General features: G+C 42.9%; 1 protein-coding gene across 1 annotated transcript in view; it reads right to left on the reverse strand.

Annotated features, from left to right (window-relative positions):
* CASD1 (CAS1 domain containing 1) overlaps nt 1–20783 on the reverse strand; it is a 103712-nt gene that overhangs the window by 25336 nt on the left and 57593 nt on the right. Inside the window, exons 13-15 of the mRNA XM_069211759.1 lie at nt 19052–19131; nt 14396–14497; nt 6237–6377 (exon numbers count right to left, since the gene is read on the reverse strand). Of these exons, the coding sequence (XP_069067860.1) occupies nt 6237–6377; nt 14396–14497; nt 19052–19131 (323 nt within the window). The remainder of the gene's footprint in view (nt 1–6236; nt 6378–14395; nt 14498–19051; nt 19132–20783) is intronic.

The following is a 20783-nucleotide window of genomic DNA, read 5'->3' on the forward strand; positions in this document are numbered from 1 at the left end:
TGCTTGAGACCACTGTGATGCTAGGCATTGTTGTAAGGGCCTCATGTGCAGTCTTGCGTTTGGGACAATGGCTATGCATGAAGACATCATGCCTAGGAGTTGTAATACCATCTTTGCCTGTATCTTTTGTGTTGGATACATGCGTTGTATGATGGTGTTGAAATTTAGAATTCTTTGTGGACTTGGAGTGGCTACTCCCTTTGATGTGTCTATTATGGCTCCTAGGTATTGTTGTACCTTGCGCGGCAGAATGTTGGATTTTGTAAAGTTGACGGTGAACCCGAGTGTGAAGAGGGTTTGTATGATCTGATTTGTGTGATTTGAGCACTGTATGAACGAATGGGCCTTGATTAGCCAGTCGTCCAAATATGGGAACACATGTATTTGCTGCCTTCTTATGTGTGCAGCGACTACCGCTAGACATTTGGTAAAGACTCTTGGTGCGGTTGTTAATCCGAAAGGCAGTACCTTGAATTGGTAATGTATTCCTTTGAATACAAACCTTAGGTATTTCCTGTGCGATGGGTGTATTGGTATATGGAAATAAGCATCCTTGAGGTCTAAAGTTGCCATGTAGTCGTGTAGTTTTAGCAATGGCAATACTTCTTGTAGTGTGACCATGTGGAAGTGGTCTGATTTGATGAAAGTGTTCACTACTCTGAGGTCTAGGATTGGTCTCAGTGTTTTGTCCTTCTTTGGTATCAGAAAGTACAGTGAGTAAACTCCTGTGTTTATTTGTGTGTTTGGCACTAATTCGATTGCATTCTTTTGCAATAGTGCCTGCACTTCTATCTCCAGGAGATTGGAATGGTGTGTTGTTAAATTTTGTGCTTTTGGTGGTATGTTTGGAGGGAATTGTAGAAATTCTATGCAATAACCATGTTGGATAATTGCTAGAACCCAAGTGTCTGTAGTGATTTTCTCCCATGCTTTGTAATAATGACCTATTCTTCCCCCCACTGGTGTTGTGTGGAGGGGGTGAGTGACATGTGAGTCACTGTTTAGTAGTAGGGGTTTTGGGGCTTTGAAATCTTCCTCTATTTCTAGGGAATTGCCCTCCTCTATATTGTCCCCGAAAACCTCCTCTATACTGTCCCTGGTAACTGGACGGTGTGGCTTGTGAGGTGCTGGCTTGTGTGCTTTGACCCCGAAACCCCCCTCGAAAGGGCGTTTTACGGAATGTGCTGTAATTCCCTCTGCTCTGCGGGGAGTAGAGTGCGCCCATGGCTTTGGCAGTGTCCGTATCTTTTTTGAGTTTCTCAATCGCTGTGTCCACTTCTGGACCGAACAGTTCTTTTTCATTAAAAGGCATATTGAGAACTGCTTGTTGAATCTCTGGTTTAAATCCAGACGTTCGGAGCCATGCATGCCTTCTGATAGTTACAGATGTATTAATTGTCCGTGCAGCTGTATCTGCAGCGTCCATGGAGGAGCGTATCTGGTTGTTGGAGATGGTCTGTCCCTCCTCAACCACTTGTTTTGCCCTATTTTGTAAGTCCTTGGGCAGATGTTCAATGAGATGTTGCATCTCGTCCCAGTGGGCTCTGTCATAGCGCGCAAGTAGTGCCTGGGAGTTCGCGATGCGCCACTGGTTTGCAGCTTGTGCTGCGACTCTTTTACCAGCTGCATCGAACTTGCGGCTTTCTTTATCTGGGGGTGGTGCATCTCCAGATGTGTGAGAGTTGGCCCTTTTCCTAGCTGCTCCTACAACGACAGAGTCTGGTGGCAGCTGTGTAGTGATGAAAACCGGGTCCGTAGGAGGCGGCTTATACTTTTTTTCCACCCTTGGTGTGATTGCCCTACTTTTGACCGGTTCCTTAAAGATGTCTTTTGCGTGCCGGAGCATACCAGGGAGCATAGGCAGGCTTTGGTATGAGCTGTGGGTGGAGGAGAGTGTGTTGAATAAGAAATCATCCTCGACCTGTTCTGAGTGGAGGCTTACGTGGTGAAATTGTGCTGCTCTAGCCACCACGTGAGAGTACGCGGTGCTGTCTTCTGGTGGAGATGGCTTTGTAGGGTATGCCTCCGGACTGTTATCTGACACTGGGGCGTCGTATAGGTCCCATGCGTCCTGATCTTGGTCACCCTGGCTCATGGTGGTGTGAGCTGGGGAGTGTGATGGAGTTTGTGCTGGTGAAACGTTAATCACGGGCGGAGGAGAGGGTGGTGGTGTAACTCTTTTCACCACTTTTGGTTGTGGTGTTTGTTCCGTCTGGAACTCCAACCTTCTCTTTCTCCTAATGGGGGGAAGGGTGCTTATTTTTCCTGTCCCCTGCTGAATGAAGATACGCTTTTGCGTATGGTCCACATCAGTTGCTTGTAGCTCTTCCTCAAACCTATGCTTCTGCATTTGGGAGGTTAGCGAGTGCTCTTCTGTATAAGAGCCTGAAGCTGGGTCGCTTGCAGTTTGTTTCGGCATCGAAACTTTGTCTGCGTGTTTTTTCGGCTCCGAGGTGACTTTTTTCCTTTTCGGGGCCGAAACCTCTCGGCGTCGATCTGTTTCGGTGCCGCTGTCTCGGCGTCGAGCCGTGTCCACACCGGCATCTCGGTGTCGAGGCTTGTCTCCAGCACTTTCTCGGTCCCGAGAAGGCTGCGTGCCGGTGTCTCGACCGGAGTCGGACGATCTCGGCACTGTTTGGGCCTTTTTCGGTGCCGACGGTCGGTCACCGAATTTATGGGTCGAGCCATGGCCTGGTGGCAGTGGCGTCCCCTGGGCCTTGTAAATATTCCTCTGAGTGGATTTCGACGTCTTACTCACGGTTTGTGTATCGTCGAATCCTTCGGAGTCTGAGTCTTGGATCGAGAAGGTACCTTCCTCTTCCTGTTCCTCGAACTCCCGTTGGGCTGTCGGTGCGGACGCCATCTGAAGTCTTCTGGCTCGACGGTCTCGGAGTGTTTTTCGGGACCGGAACGCACGACAGGCCTCGCAGGTGTCTTCGCTGTGCTCAGGTGACAGGCACAGGTTGCAGACCAAGTGTTGGTCTGTGTAGGGGTATTTATTGTGGCATTTGGGGCAGAAACGGAACGGGGTCCGTTCCATCGGCGTTCTTCAGCACGCGGTCGGGCCGACCAGGCCCCGACGGAGGATCGAAAAAACTACCCCGAAGGGCACCGGAGCTCTTCGATCTTTGATGCGGTGTGGAATCTAAGTACGCCGATCCCGAACGCAACAATACCGACGAAAATCTTCCGAAATTAGCTAATTTTCCGTTCCGAAACTCGGAGCGACAGGAACACGTCCGAACCCGATGGCGGAAAAAAAACAATCGAAGATGGAGTCGACGCCCATGCGCAATGGAGACAAAAGGAGGAGTCACTCGGTCCCGTGACTCGAAAGACTTCTTCGAAGAAAAACAACTTGTAACACTCCGGCCCAACACCAGATGGCGAGCTATTGCAGAACATGCGTATCTACAGCGACAGATGCCATCGAACATATATTTATAGTTTTGGAGATATTGCTGACTCAACACTATCTGGACTTTCACATGCGTACTGTAAAAATGTTGCCCTATACCTTGACCCACCCTGTATCCTGACCCTACAACATATCTTTGAAGTGTACCTTGACTGCTCATCCATGTCTACTGAGAGACAATGAGGCTTAAAAAACAGCTTGCTTTTGCACACCGATTGCAGGAATCTTACTTAGCAGTAACATCTGCTCTCTTACCTTTGTTAGCTCATGGTTGCACCTGCAACTCTCCAGAGTGGAGAATAAGCCCGACAGGAGAAAACTATATTTATTTAAGAGAAACATTTGATGTTTCCTAGATCCTCCCAGGTACAAAGGAATAATTCTGAAGGTATGAATATGAGGAGGGCCTGTGCAGGAGAACCAGATTTCTGTTGGTTGCATCTGGTGATGACTGATGGATGCACTTCTCTCTACACCAGAAACTACTATAGTCAGCTTTATGATGAGTTTTCAAACAGAGGGTCAAGTCAGTGGTATTACTTTTGTTGGACTTCAAAGGTGCATGTGGGTGGTGTGGAAAGATCAGACACAAATCAATAACAAAAATATTGATGTTGTAAAATGCTTCAGGTTAAAGACAGAGAAAAACACAAGACTTTCTTTGTGTTAAACGAACATCCATCTCACCAGAACATGAAACTGACCCTCTATGTAAAGATCGAGAAAAAGAGAAAAACACAGGGAGGTCTCTAGTAAGGGCACACACTTATTCAATTGAGGCATGTCATTCTTCTCACACAGATTCAGAAACATGAATGCCTCCTTTCAGTGTAAGACAACCTGTTATTCGAAAAATAGGAAGCTCAGGTCTTCCGTATAAAGCAGGAGAGCTTTTGACAGGCTCTTTACCTTATGTTTATATATCGCATTAGGGAAACCACACCCCACCGTCCCACCCCTCCCCCACCCCTCAGAGGAAGATACAGACAGACCTTGGGTGTAGATATGTCTTGAGACTTTGAATTTCTAGGTAAATTTTACTCTATGATGGGAGACCTGAAGTCTAGCATCTCCGCAGTAGATGAATTATCAAGCAGGGGAATGACAACTAGAAAACAGACCACATCTCAGCACAGAATAACATAGTGATCTACCCATAAGAGAGAAATGCCCAGAGTGCAACATGATGGGTCTCAGCAGGTTTTAGAGAGGAACTTAGCTAAACCGTGGGTGGTAGGTAGTTCACCCCCATGTTTTTTTTAGCAGCATACAAGTCCTTACCAGACAACTGACCTGACAGGCTCAGGTGAGGATGAGTAAGACGCATAGCATAGGAAGATCTCCAACTGGATCTTTTTCCCAAATGCACGCTTTCATGTCAAAGTGAATTACCCTCAGACACAATACTAAGCTAATTCCACTTCTATAGAGCTAAGTTAACTAGTATGTGATACAGACAGTAGGAAGGCTCACTTAGCATTGGCAAATTCTACCACATTTATTTTAGGAGAAGAGGAAGCAGAAAACGACAGGAGATAACTGAAGAAAAGTTAAAACCCAAACTATTGTTACAAAAAAAAAATGTTTAAAGACAGTAGTTGAAATACTGAGAAGCAAAAAGAATGAAGGAAGAATGGCAGAAATGACAAACTAGTACAAGCACTGGCAAAGCTAGTAGGTATTGCGTTGGCTTTGTTGATGCTTGTTTTGTCAAGGTTTGTGCAAACCTTTATTGTTTATAAAGCTGATGAGCCATCATCAATCTTTAAAATGATTGAAAGCAAAAACAAATATTTTGTCCCAAAAATGACACACTGTTAGTCCAGTCCCTGGCATGTAAAGGAACTACTTTGTGTGTGGATGTCTTCCTTGTGAAAGTTGTGAAACGGCAGAGTGCTGTCATTCACAGTGAAATTAGGCAGTGGGCGGACTCATTGTCCTGAGCTGTAAACTGTAGGGGGAAGAAGAAAATGGATGACGAGGTGTGGCTGATAGCTCGTGTAAGTAAATATATTGTACAACTAATTTTATGAAAATGAAAAGGTCTTGGCCAGAACCAGACCTATAAAAAAAAAAAGATTTTGACAGGAAGGTGGAATTACCAAGGCAGGGAATGTAAATTTTAATTTTGCTATGTGTAGAAGGCTATGTTTTAAAGTGTCAGATCCTTTTCTATAAAGACTTCTAATATTGAGGTTATTTTTTGCTGTTTTATTTTTAAAAGGCTGTACATTATTTTACACGTATGTGATTTCACAAGTGTTTGTAGGTCGTTTGGGAACTTAAACTATTCTGAAAATCAGCAATAAAATTGATGATTCTATTAAGCACAAAATAATGTGAAAGTGGCAAACTGAGCTGTAAACCTAAATGGAAGTCACAGTCACAATAAAAAGAAAGACTGGTGTGGGAAAATACTTCAGACAGTCGTATGTACCCACAGCAGTGCACATGACGGGCCTCCTAATCTTATAGGAACATAGGAGAGCCCTTCATATCACTTGGATCACTAAAGAGCAGAGGGAAAGGAATGCAGATGTTGATTATTTCTCTACTCATTCAAAGCAGAGAAGAAGCATTGCAGTATAAATGTGTGCACTCTACCCTACGTTTCCGAAAAGAAAAGCACTGGGACAGGAACTGTAGGTGAGACTGCTATGGATTCCCCAGGTCTAGAGGGGCTTGATTTGGGGAGGGGCTATGTGGCCATGCTTTGCAGCTAGCTGTGGTTAAAATGCTGGGCGGCCTGGCTAACAACAGCAATCGACATATAAAGTTGTGTAAATATTTAAAGTTGTAAAATGATTCAAATACTCACCAAAAAAGCTAGCACTGAAAAAAATAATAAAACATTGGAAACATTGCTGGAGAACAGTGGTTCTCCTTTTCCTTCTGAAAGTATTTGACGTTTCTGCAAAACCAGGTACAGGAAAGCAAAGAGCATCCCATGGAACACGGCCTACGAAAGAAAGAAACATTAGTTTAGAGTAAAGAATTGCAAGCAGTCATTTCAATATTAGAGGTAGAATAGAAAGCAGATTAAGGTACACAGCAAATATAAAAATAAGGATTCGTGTCAAAAGCGGCAAACCCCTTTACTGGCAAATCTAACAGGTGTATTAGGTCACAGTTGTTTACCTCTGTGTGTGTTGTCTCAGCTGTCTCAAAGAACATCTTGCAATGAAACAATACCTTGGGATACAACAATATGGAAGTTGGAAGTATTAAGCTTTAACGAACAGACTTTATTAGCAGAGTTAAGCGCTGAAAGGGAGTAAGATGATGGTGACTATGTTGTAAATGAACTTTGACATAAGTATCTATAATACATTATATTGACTAAGGGTGACTATTTTTGTTGCATCTTTAACAGAGACAATATACTCCCACATCTTTATTTGGGAACAAATAAAAGTATAAATCCAACAATATGTTCTCATGCCAGCATAGTAAAAGAAACACTGGCAAAAGTCAGTAGGTCTTGCCTTCTGACCTACCTACTGGCATTGCTAGCGGTTAGAGTGATCTTTACAGCATCCTTGATAATGTGTAGGATAGCTAAAGAAAAACTTTAGAAAAAGCCAGGACATGGCAGCCCGTGTAATTGTGTAAGCATGGGTACCACAAATATACAAAAAAAGAGAAAAAGTGTTTTATTTTTATTTTTTTAAGCTGGTGAAGTAACCAACACAACGGTGAAAGCAAAACGGGGGCGGGTTGGTTGAATCAACACCAATGGGGTAGGTGGCTTGAAGCAACACCCTGTAAAGTAGGATGGGGAGGGCGGAGTGAAGCAACAAAGGGGGACAGGTGGTGTGAAGCAATGCTGTTGAAGTAACACTGGGGCAATTGGGGTGCAATAACATTAGCACGTGGGTGAGGTGAATCAACACACATTTTGAAGCAAAACGGGGCACGTGGGATGAAGCAACACATTTGAAGCACTAAAGTGGCAGGAGGGAGGTGGAGAAAAGCAAACTGATGAGACCGCAACATGGAGATCTGTGGGGGAAAACGCATGCACTTCCGTGAAGTTCTTAAGACAAAATAAAAATCAGTTCCCTAAAACTGAGCAGTGGAAGGACACATGCAAACTGACGCAGCTCCGGGGAGCCGAGAAACAAGATGAATAAGACAAGCCATCAAAAAGAAGCAAGTAAATGAGAATTACAGTAATGCCAACCGATGGTAAGAGAAGGGGAGGCTGCGAGCTCCTCTATGGTAAGCCCACAATATGTATTTCGCAACCATAAAGCTGTGCCCCTGTTGTAGCTACATTTGCCAGGCAGTCATCTGAGCATTGCTGTCATCCGTGCACGAGGTTCTAGGTGTGCAAGCATACTAGTAGCTGCAACTGTTTATCTAACTGCAACAGCCCTCAACTAAGTATTCGTTCCATTTTGCCGTTAACAGTCCTGCTATTCTAGGAGAAAAGACAAAGCAATTCTGCCATCAACTTGTATTTCTTTGTGTGCAGTCGCAGATTATTTCAAGGAAACATTATTGTGCTTCTATTTGAACCTGCTGGTCTTGGACTGGTGCAGATGTTTGTGGGTCACTTAATACTGAATGAATAACAGCGAGGTCAGCTAAACAGCTTGCTGAAAGAATTCATTTGGTTGGAGCATGCTTAGTGTGTGAACGTAGTTTGAAACGGAGAAGGAGCGAGTGAGCCACTGGCTACTACTCTAACAATAACAAGGTCACTAAAGAAGCTGACTGAGTTAGACATGTTGCTGTGTCGGAATTAACAGGGAAGAGTTATGGTTATGGTATAAGTATGTACTTATTCTGCTGAATGGTTAATCCAGCCTTGCTCTTACTCAGTCATATTAATGTGTCTCTCATAGCACTATGGCACTTTGGGATAAACTTAACTGTGTCCTGTGATATCAAGCCTATATAATATTCCCGATACAGCACTTAATGGAAGTGTTTTCTCAAGAAATCAGTTCAAACCCAGCTCAGAGAACTCAGTAACAGGATCCTACATTGTAGAATTAATAACTTGGAGGATTACCTGCCGCAAAGTGCTAAAAAAGAAAATATAAACCCAGGTTTGTGTGGCTTAGGAGCGCAACTGAATACAAATACACTGCAAATTTCGGTCTACCGATCTCTGGCTAGTAATACGCAATAACTATTCTTGCCACACGGAGGCAGCCGGCACCCAGAAATAGAGACTGGGCGAAAGTGGTGAAGACATTGCTGCTTTAGCGCTGTTGAAAGGCAGGCCTTAAAGTGAAAGTTAAAGGATATTGTTTAGCTTGCATGAGCTATACAAAGACGATCCTCGGGCAACAAAGTCCTTTGTCAATTGGAATCAACAAAGACGGCAAACGGAGGAAAACATTTTTTCATTAGACTTGTAAACGGCTTAAACGATGAGAGCGCATGCCATGAGACTCATGCAATTTTCTGGTTAGCAACAGCTGCACTGTGGAGGGAAGACAAGCAATTATTTCACTAATTGTAGGTCTGCTGAGGGCTGTGTCAGAAAAGAAACAATAGTTTTTTTTCTTGGTCAAGGGTTAAATGACAGAACCACGCATGCCGGATCAACGCCTGCCTTAACAACGTGGTCGGAACAATGACCGGGTCTTTACCACTTATGCATTTACAACAAATTTCGTTGTAAAAGCATGCTTACTAAAGGCATTAGTGGAAACGGTACACGTGGTTCTATCATACAACCCCCTCACCCGCCCTGAGCCCCAAAACTACCCTCACCCCAAATAAGCTACCTAGACACCCCCTACTCGCCCTGAGCCCTAAAACCTGCTCCCACCCCTAATAACCAAACTACCCCAACGCCCCACCCACCCTAAAAGCTAATCTATCCCCACCCCGGCCCCTAAAAACTAAACTACCCTGACACCGCCCCGCCCTGAGCCCTAAAACCTTCCTCCACCCCTAATAACTAAACTAGCACCCTAAGCACTATAAAAAAGCTATCCTGACCCCTATGCCCCTAAAAACTAAACTACCCGACCCACCTCCACTGTCCCTAAAAACTAAACTACCCCCTCACCCCCCCCACCCACCCAAAGCCCTAAAAAATAAACTATTCTGACCCCTCTCACCCTGTCCCTAAAAACTAAACTACCCCGACCCCCCACCTGCCCTGAGCCCTAAAAAAAAAAAAAAAAAAAAAAAACACACTGATACCCCCACCCCTGCCCCATAAATCTAAACTACACCGACACCCTTCATCCCCTGAGCCCTAAAACCTCTTCCCCAATAGTTAAATTACCCCGAGCCCCCACCCACAGCCCTAAATACAACCCACCACTAAAAACTACCCACCAACCCTGCCCCAACCCCAATTATGTCCCCAGGTCCTTACTCGAGCCTTTCTCTTCGCCTTCTGCCCTTCCTTAAACCGTCCCCCATCCCTCTAAAATAAACTACCCCGCCCCCACCCCAAGGCCTTAAAAAAAATAAAAAAAAATAAAAAAATTGCCTGACCACCCCCACCACTAAAAACTACCCCCCTTACCTCATTGCGTCCTCTCCCGATCCACGCTGCCTTTTTCTGTGCCTTTACCACGCATATGTGTAGATTGGCACATGCATGGTTAAGGCACGGAAAAAAGGCAGTCGCTGTTCCGGCAAGTGTGGTTACGCTTGTGTGGGAAAAGTCTGCGTTGTTCAGGACATTTCCCATTTCATGTATATTGTAATCACGTTCAAGAATGTTTTTAATGTCACCTAAATTAAAGTTGCTGAACCCAGAAACAGCTGCATAATTTAGGTTCAAAGCAGAATCTGACAGAAGCCATTTTGGGCCACACACTGGGCCAGCTTTAGCGCTGGTGGTGCAACACTGTTTTGAAGCACCCCCGCCCCTCAATTACCTCCTCCTCAGATTCCCTCAGTACCGCCCAGCAAATTTGCCCCCACCTCTTCACAGCCCCTCTCGTACATACATTTCGTTTGTTTTAAAGCGCTGGTAAAGGCTGGCTTTATTAATCCACTCAGCTATCCACATAAAATACAGACCTGTTCTTTGAAGCAGGCATATTAACCCTCTATGCTACTTTATGGCAATTCCAAAGTGCCAATAGACAAAACTTCGATCTCTCTCTCTAGCAGGAACATTAATTACTAGAGTTATTTTGATATTTTTATTGCTGCCTGAAAGCTGGATGCACAAGGAACTCTGCAGCAGGTACTTTTAAACTGTGATTCATTCCTAAACACAGCGCCATGCCCTAAAGTGAGCACACTGTGTTGCCAGTGTGGTTGCACCGCCCTAAACCCAGCCCTGGCCACACGTGTGTAGAATTGCGAGGAGTGGAAGATGCCAAACAGAGCAGGGCTGTGATATGGAAACTCCATGGAGCTTTCCTGTGCGCCAGGGTGGACAGTGTGTCAGCATAATGTTGTAAAACATGGCTATTCAAAGGTCACGCTCTGCGTTTCGGTGCCAATTCGAAGAGCACAGCCCTTAGGCTTTAGGTCTCCTTGCAGCCAAGTTGTTAGAGGTAGATGTCAAGATGGTGAAGTTATAAACTAAGAATAAGCAGTGTTGTCTACAGGAAATATCTGCACTGCTCATGTTTTTTTTTCCAGTTCTTACTACAATCGTCCAACATCATAACTTCAATTGACTGTCTGTAGCAAGGTCAGCCTTGGACAGAAAATAGACCAGGCCTTCCACATAAAAGTACCCCCCAATTAGCTAATCAAACAGCTAAAAAATGGCCCGTGTGCACATAGGGCAGTTTTGAACTTGTAAGACAAGCTAACAGGTGTTTTGCAAGATGTGGAAGACTCAATGCATTTGTGCTTGCTACAGGAAATGTTTGTGGTGTGAAATTGACAGTAACAACTGGCCCAGCAGACCACAAAACTGGTCCTCAAACATCCGACATTGGTCTATGGTGTAACATCCATATTATCTGGATTTCAATGGTTTTTATTGAGTTTTCGGATCATACAATTTGAACTGGGCACACCAACCCTAAAGCAGATCAAACTATTGCACCCCTATGTCCAAAAGCCCCACACTGTGACATCACAGCAAACGCACTACTAGCACCAGCCAGCGACACAAACTATTCCTCCATCCGCCCCACCAATCCTCTATGTCTGCCAACCTACAAAAAGGTGCTTTTCACAGTCCAGAAGGCCCAGGACCCGTAGTCTGCTTGAGGTAGGTTAGACCTCTATGATCTTTATTTAGGTAAGCCAGAATTCGTACCCAAATTTGAGTAAATCTGGGGGTTTCTCCTTCCAAGTTGTATGATATTTCCTGGTAAGCGAGCAGGTGTCTAAGATTCTAGAGCTATAGGTATGTATTTCGAATCGTTGTCTTGCCCCATAACCTTAAAATGGTTTGTTTAGGGCCGAGCAGCAAGTAAGAGAAAGATTCTTTTCTGTCTGGTTGAGAATGATGAATATTCTGTCAGGGTACCTAAGATGAGGATGGCTGGCTTTTTATCTGTCTTTACCTTTGATTTGGACTGTAGTATTGAGCACAGTTCCAAAAACTCACCAAGCTTTGGGTATGACCATAGTGCATGCAGAATTATAACTGGCTCCCCATACGGTCTCCAATGTCTCTTAAGGCATGCCATATCTATAGAAGGTATTCTTACGGGTGTGTAATGCCACAAATAAGATCTTGTATAGAGTTCCTCCCTTTTCCATGGTGTGCAAAAATGTTTACCTGTATATAAATGGCATTCCAGTGTTTCTGACTCAAAAAGTAATGCCAAGATCTTTCTCGCAACATATCTGATAGGCAAAGTCAGATTATGGGAGACAAGTGTCAGAGCGACAAGTGTCAAGAATTGCGTATTCTATGAAAAAATGTTCAGTGGGTTTGGAGGAACTGTTCAAAAGTTGTAACTGTGGGGCACTCTAACTAATGTATGGTTGTCCAGCCCAGTGCCTGAGCTGTAAGTATTGGAATCTCTCACTCTCGGCGATTCAATATGTGTTTCTGATGTCATCAAAAGACTGAATTTCCCGATCACGAAAAAAGTATTGAAGCAGGAAGTATCCCTGCATCTGTCACAAATGGAAGTGAATTCGGTCAAGAACCGTGGAAAAGTTTCATTCTCCACAACATGGGTCAAGGGGGATAAGTAAGAGGTGAATATCCCTTAAGGCAGGTCAAATAGTCCCACGTCTCCAACGTTAACCTTGTTATGGGTGAGACAGAGGTTTCAACACATCTGTCGCTTTGGGAATCCCTTAATAAGCAGGTGTGAGATTTGATCTATGAAGTACCATATTATATGTGTTATGATCCAAACCTATTCGACTGCATATATCTGTATCATAATAGTGTTGTATGTCAAACAAACACCCCTACCCCTTATCTAAGGTGTGTCCTATAATCTCAGTATTTCCCCATTTCAAATGAAGTTGTTACAGATATCCTTTACCTCTGATCCTTCATTCAGTGAAGTTGGGGAGGGGGTTGTGTACGACGTAAATATCTTCGGCAGGATTGAATTTTTAAGTGCCGACACTCCCCCAAGCCAGGGCAGGCCGTAATTGCCCCACAGGTTAATGAATGCTTTAGACATCTTAAGTAGAATATTGAAATTCCTTCTGGTGCAGTTTAGAGATCTTTGTTTAATACCTAGCGAAGTAAGCCCTTTTAATGTCCATAAACAGGGGCGCTCAGTGTGTAGCCCATGATCTTTGCAGGCTCTGCCCAGACAAAAACAAGCCAAGTCCGACAGAGCCCTGGACTGCTGCATGCCTTGAAGGGATGTCTGTTTCACCCCGAAGACCACAGGTTTTAATCCCGGCAGGCCCACTTAGCTCATAAAATGAATACCACCGAACTGTGTATTATTGACATATGTTGTGTAGGGCATCGGCAGATTAATGAATTCTGACTTTACTGTATTTAAGTGGACCGCCAAGTGACTTTGAAGAGAGTGCTTAAGAACGTCTACAAATAGGTAACAATAAATGTTTCACTATAAACTGCTCAACTCCTTATGAATCTACAATTATTTATGAAACAAACAATGGGTCCTTACGTAATACCTGCAGAAAGCATGTCTGTAGAGTTCCCTTTAGTGCAAACTTGAACAAAGATGTATTATGCCTCCGAAATAAGAACCCGTGTAAGTAGTACAGCCACTCCGCAACCTTTGGAAGATGCTCACTACTTTTAAGGTTTGACCATCTTAGTCTGGAGGCCTATGCACTGACAGCTGCCAATATATTTTCTCCCAACAATAATCTAAATCACTGTGATTTAAGCGAAGTAGGGAACACATGCGACTTACTGTCACCAAGTAAAACTATGCTAGGTTTGGAAGGGATAGAGAAGAGAAGATTCCTTTTCTGCCTGCCCCCTGCTAAAGGGCACTGACAGAATAGAGTTTGCTGAAACATAAATATATATATATTAATCATGGAAGAGGAGGTAGCATTTCTTTAAATGTTTTCCCATGGACAACAACTAGTGGTCTTTCCCAAAGCAAGCAAAAGCATGTTCTAGTCTCCAAACATTTTACCATGCATCTGGTAAACTATTTTCCAAAAAGGTTTAGCAGAATGGTTAATGTTTACCAAAAGGTTTCATGCTGCAACATTTGTTGTAATCATACTGAACCACGTAGGCTCATTGTAAATGTGTGAAAGACAATGGACTGATACCTTCAAAATATTTCCCAATTATCTTTTTTTTGCATTGGCTATAAAAGTAATTTTAAGATGTTAAGAAGCTATTCAGTAATGTGTGATTCAGACCCCTTACACCTCTGCAGGGGCAGGAACAGATTTTATTTTTAGTATAGTTCTAAAAATAAAGTATCTTGACGTGACAGCTCAGAAGACACTATTGCAAACCAACCTAAAATGTTTAAGTGCAAGTATATATTTGAAAGCAAGTAAAAACCCTTATTGCACATTCCTGATTTCTTGTGATGTTAGCAGGAATGCGCTGCAGTAAACGAATATAATTAATAATATTAATTTAAAAAAAGTGAAAATGGAACATACGTAGCGGTCTAACTTCCATCTAAACCACCATTCGTAGACGTTTCCGTTTAGCTCAAACAGTGTTGATACAGGCCAAAGGGAAAAGATTTTCTCAAACAAACCCTATAAAGAGAAAACAAATATTGCTGCATTAAACCACATTTTTTTTAAAATAAATTACAACCACATTTAAGAGAATAAGCAGTCTCTAAAAATCAGAAATTTGAACACATTTTTATATTTCCGCAACTGCTTCATGCACCACAATGCCACTAAAGAGAATATTAACTGATTTCTCTTTTATTAAAAAATAAAGTTTGTAGCCACCATAAAAGATTACAGCATATAATGCGATGCATAATTATGAAGTTAAAAAAAAAAGCTGTACACAAATTCTCATCAGTGACTTATTTATAATTAAAAGAATTACAGATAACACCAAGGCTGTGGTTATGTGCGATACAACTCAAAAGAGATGAGATCTTCGAAATCCCTAGCATGGCAGGAAAGGAAAGTATTGATGGAATGTGTAATGGTGACGGTTCCCCACCCCTCCACACCGGAAACATCTTATGGGATGTCCCCAGAAACTTTAAAGTGCTGTTGATGGTGGAACAAACAATGCGTCTTTGGAAAGAAACTAAAAAAAAAAAAAAGGAATACTCTGGGCATTGTTTCCAATACGCTCGGAAAGTAAATAAAGCATCCCATTAGGTCAATGGTGTTTGTCATATTCTCTATCAGAAATTAACTCTAAAACTCGGCAGAAAAAGAATCAGGCCCGAATGGTAGACAATGTTGTACGTAAAGGACTTGAAAATTACCAGACTGTTTTACTTTGTTTACCCTCTTGCATAAATAATGCTAAATAAACTGTGCTCCTCTCTGTGATGTGCCCCTGGTGTATGTATGAATAAGAGAGCAATTATTACATTAAATGTAGATGACTGAATTCCAACCAAACCATCTGGAAAGGCAGAGACACCCTTTGCTTTATTTATTTAGGATGTCCACTATGTGAAACCAGGATGTATTTATTTGGGACGTCCACCATGTGCAACCAGGATATACCTACTAAACATACAAATGTGGTTTAAAAAGTCCAAGCTCTACAAAGTAACAATCAGTTTAAATCAAGAACTCATAACGTTAGACGTCTGCTCAACAAGTCTGTTTACGCTCTTTGGAGCTGCTTCCGAAGCAGGTTCACTGCATCTTCACAGTTGTTAAAGGTACTCAGACAGTTGCCAATAGTAGCAGCCGAAAACTACATGCAGAGCCACTAAGAGGCACTAAGGGCCATATGTACGAACACATTTTTCCGTAGACACAAAATGGGTAAAACCCTTTGCTACATCTGGTCCTTAATAACTTGCTTGTAGGTCTGTGGCAGGTGTTGCCCCGCCAGATCACAGTTCAGGCTCTTGAAAATGCAAGTTACTGCGAGGCAGTGGTCAGAAGGGAGGAGAGTTGTTTCTGTGTCATTCAGGGTTGGCACTGGAGGAGCAGCCTCATGGCTGGGCCGCTTAAGTACAGCGAACCATGTACGTGGAGAAGTGCAAATGCATGCATTGTAGAACCACGGTGATAGGCACTTGAGGATATGATTTGCATCATCAAATAACATGACGTCATGCTCATGAATCCAATGAAAGGCACATCTTTACAACTGGCAAAGAAGGAATAGCTAAAGGGGGGACTGCCAAAGGAGCGATGGCCATGGGACCAGCACACACTGCTGCAGCTGATCGCAATGCAATAGTAGACATGCAATAGCTCATTACCAGGCTTGGCATACGAATGATAGTGACAGGTGCCACAACAGCCTTCAGTGAACCCAGCAGTGCATACAAGACGAGCAAGAAGAGCACATAGAAGTGCACTGTAAGTCATGAAGGAGGCTTTATGTCCAGAATCTCAGCTGCCAGTCAGTGCTGGGGGTGCTGTGGGCTGCTGCAGACCACGACTGAGGCCTGCTCTGATCAAGTCCACGATGGAAACAACGGAGGAGAGGACCACAGTCCCGAATTACACAGCAGAATTATAAATGCAGACAGGCCAGGGCAGTGTTGACGAGGAGGCTCTGGGTTCTTAAGTGGGTACGTGTGGGTATGCCTCGGGCTCCAGGAAGCCAGCACAGTCTGGTGAAGTAATCAAGGAATACATGTTCTATTCCTTCGTTCATCATATCCAAGCAAGAAGTAACATATACAGTTAGCAAATCGGTAATGTGTCTTTTTTGTCAAATAAGTAAGAAGAGAGAAAGGAATAAGGTAATAAACAAGAAAGAATAATAAGAGGTTAAAAAGGAAAGAGAGAAAAAGAATGGGGCGACTTCAGAAAAGGGCGAGATGAAAGAAGCAAACATGAGACAATGAGTACGCAGGGACAAAATAAAGCAGATAAAAGAGAAGACGGAGCAAATTACGGTGTTCAAACATGGGAGGGGGTGAAGGGGACCTTCTTAGTTGCCAACATCCTGTGCCAAATAAGGTGTGCGGTTTTTTTTCGGTTTTCAAAAGTAATAATTAGCATAATGATGAAGTCCCCAGAAATGACGTAATATTTATTTTGCTTTCGATCACTTTTTAAATTAATCTGTTTTCAGCAGAGAAACAATATCCATGCTACAAATGAATAACAATGTATATTCATTCATCTGTCATTCTAGGTATGAGTGTATTTTCATTTTTAGTCACGCTAAACCATATTTATAATGTTGTAAGGCGTCTACCCATCGTCACCACTGCCTTCCTCTTCCGCACACCACGTCCGGGTATTTCACTCTGGCATCTATTGTCACTCAGTCAGTACTTAAATGTGGAGATTCCGGTCTGGGTTGTCACTCTGTTCTGGGTCTCTATTCTGAGTTACCGGGCCCAGAATGGCGAATGCCTCTGTGGACTCAGAATCACTGGGTCCGATCCCACGTGTCACCTCCATTCCGAGCGGGTTTCCGTGGACATCTTGTTTTACAGGGCGCATTGCCACACCAGGTAAAACTTGCAACTGGGTGGAGATGAGCCCCAAGGAGGTAACACCTCGCCCTTATACAAAGGGGTCCCTCTGCCTGCTTCCTTGCGCTTTCTCATAAACACCCTCTAACTCACTGTTGCCTTTCTCTGGCCTTCCTCTCAGCTCATTCGTCGCATTCCTACCATCAATTATTACTCATACTTTCAAAAGCCTTTCTCCGCATCTTCTCTTCACCCTCTCCTCCTTTCCATACGTTATTCGTTTCTTTATCCATTCTCCTCCTATGACCTATTAACCTTTTTCCTTTCTCCCTCTCCTTCCATTCATTCATTCATTCCTGGCTTCTCATTAATACCTTTCAGACCCTTCACTCTGACCTTTCCATCCTCATTTCTATGTCCGTCTCCTTCCTCCATTTGTATTCCCTTTGTATTCCTTCCTTTCCTTAATTATCCTTCCTGTTTCTGCTTCTCCTACCCGTACTGTTTTGCCCGCTGCTTCATTTCAGCTCTTCCATTTTCACCCTGGTGCTTCACCTCTCTGACCCTAACCATTTTCTCTTTTATTTCTATTTCCCAAAAGCATCCACAAAGCACAAAATACTGATGCTGCAAAGCTACGTTTTACGGGCAGTCATGGTACAGCACATTTTAGGATGCAGTATTAGCCAACGCCGTTGTTTATTTCCTCCAAACACCCTTAACAATACACCCATATATACATAGAGGGGTTTTAACTCTGCTTGCTTTATTGAATAGTCTGTTTAAGTCTCATTCACATTCTGTTTCCACTACACCATACACTATGGGGAACTGATCAGCCACTTTACCCATTTTATAAGGGAGTGATGGAATTCTGCTGAAGCACAACATTGTCATCCACACAGAAAATAGTGCACTTCCAAGGCTGGGCTTGGAGGGAGCTTCCTGAACACTGCTAACAGGTCACTTGTGCGTCTTGACAGACATGCAGGCATACATCAGTAACTAAAGGCTGAAAATAAATCATTCTAAAAATGCTGCCTGCAAGGATGCATGCGTGTCCACATAACTGACCATATTTGATTGATTGTTTAGCTTCATTCCAAGACTGTCACTCTTGTATGTTCATGTGGCCAAGGTGGCCACCAATTTGTGTACGTGGTGCGCATGTGTGCCTTTGCACTGGCAGCCATGTTAGAATATTTGCATCTGCTATAAAACATTCCAAGATGGTCACCTGTGTATCTGAATGCACGTGCAGATACGGGCGACCATCTCTTAATGGTTTTTGTTAGTCTAACAAAAAAATTTCAGGGAAATAAGCTCGGCCACCTTTTAATAATTTTGCTACAGTTTAACAAAAACCATTACAAAGAAATAAGCAAAGCTAACAGCTTGGTAGCCTAAACTATCAACTTTGCTAAGGTTTATTCAAGTTACTGTGAGTGCTAATATTAATATTTAAGCTCCAAAAATCTGAATGTAGTCATTGATGTCTATGGCTCAAAACTGGTGGGGTTCATTCAGCCTTCTTTTGGTCAAGGGGAAAAGATACAGTTCATTATAAAAGGCTGCTATTTACAGAAACAGTTTACTTGCATTATTTATTTTATTTGTATTAAATAAAACACCACAATAAGAGGTAGAGACATTAGGTATATATTAAAACCAACGATCAAGATGGTGTCCTTAAGCAATCAAATAAAAAGAAGATACAAACCTGAGAATATGTTAGAAAGCATATGATTAGTAGCAAAAAAGCAAGCTTCAGCAGTAAGCCAAAGTTCCACAAGCTGTTCCCTGTTGGACAAGACAATATAATGAGCATATTTAATTTTATAAAAGTGGAGCAGACATTTCATAGCAGTAATTTAAATAACATTCATGACAACAACAAATCAGTAATACATTTTACTCTATCAATGGGTTAACAATGACAAAGAAGACAACCAGCATGAATATCCAGTCTGGATCAAAGAACACTATGGGCCTCATTATGACCCTGGCGGTCTAATGACTGCCAGGGTTACGGTGGCGATCCGAGCGCCATAGTACTACCACTGCAGACCACCAGATTACGACTTAACGTCAGCCTGGCAGTGCTGGCGGTCCTGATCTGCCAGGGCAGCGATGAAAGCAGTGCTCCCCTGGGGATTACGACCCCCTTCTCCGCCAGCAGTTTAATGGCGGTAGTACTTCCATAAAAAAGCTGGTGAAGACTGGGTGCAGGGGGATGCCCATGCACGTGGCATGGGCAGTGCAGTGGCCCCCCTGGCCTGCCCCGCGCAATGTTCACTGTCTGCCGAAGTCATAATAATGCCCTATGTGCTGAATCTGGGCTGAAAATGCATCAGTGAATACGTATTACCAAGGTAATTAGAGGCTGTAAACTGGATTACCCTGCTTATTAGCCTTTACTTATAAGAACCTCAGAGTCCAATGCGTAATGATAGTTTTTCAAGCTCCAGAGTTACTGTAAGTGCTAGTAACTCCGGAGGCAGAAATTACCAGTCCCCTTACCAGGGACCTTGTAATAAAGCCCTAAATCTTCCTCGAGGTGGGCAAACTTGCATTTTAATTTAGGGTGCACTCAGATGACTGTCGTCTGTCAGACATTTGAATGCATCTAAGAATTATCAAAAACGTTTCTGCAGAACTTCCTGAAAGTAAAACAGACTGTGAAACAGAATGACAAAATATTTGTTTTCGGCTTTAACTGTATACCCATAACATCAGTACACTTCGGTTAAGACGTTGGCTAGGAACTAGAGGGGGCTCTTAAATAAAGACTGCCTCTGCAATAACATGTGCACATTTTTATTTAGCAAGCCACATTTATCTTTAACACTCCGTTTCCGAACTGTGGTCACAACAATTCCACTTGATAAAGAGGTTGGATCAATCTTAATGGCATTAACCTTGTTTTGATCAATTTACAATAGCTGGTTAATACAGTGTGTGTAAAATGTTAGTATCGACCACAATGCTTTGCAACATTTTTCAAAGTGAAATCAATCATAAACGTGTAATGTGGTAGAAACTGTTTTCAAACAAAACGTACGTTTGCAGGATTCGTTTGCTCAGATTCTTGTTTTTCCCCAAACCACAAATTTGCCAATGGAAATCTTTGCATTTTATACACACCTAACTTAAGATGTCTTATTTCTTTGGTGAAGCATCACAGCTGTAGGGTGCACTATCCATCATGTTCTGGAGCTATTCCCCTTAAAGGACCCACATTTAAACATATCACGACAGCGGATAAAATCTGCTCTTTCACTCAAAAATATCTGGACAAAATGCATAAACACTAAATACTTTTACTTCTAAAATAAAAAAGGTAGTTTAACTCGGATGAATTTTGATGGCTTTGTGCTTCATATATTTATTTCACAATGTAGTCACCAGGCATTAGAAGAACTGCTCTAGTAACTATAATAATTGTTATTGAA

The sequence above is a fragment of the Pleurodeles waltl genome, chromosome 10, assembly GCF_031143425.1.
Source record: "Pleurodeles waltl isolate 20211129_DDA chromosome 10, aPleWal1.hap1.20221129, whole genome shotgun sequence".
Lineage (NCBI taxonomy): Eukaryota > Metazoa > Chordata > Amphibia > Caudata > Salamandridae > Pleurodeles > Pleurodeles waltl.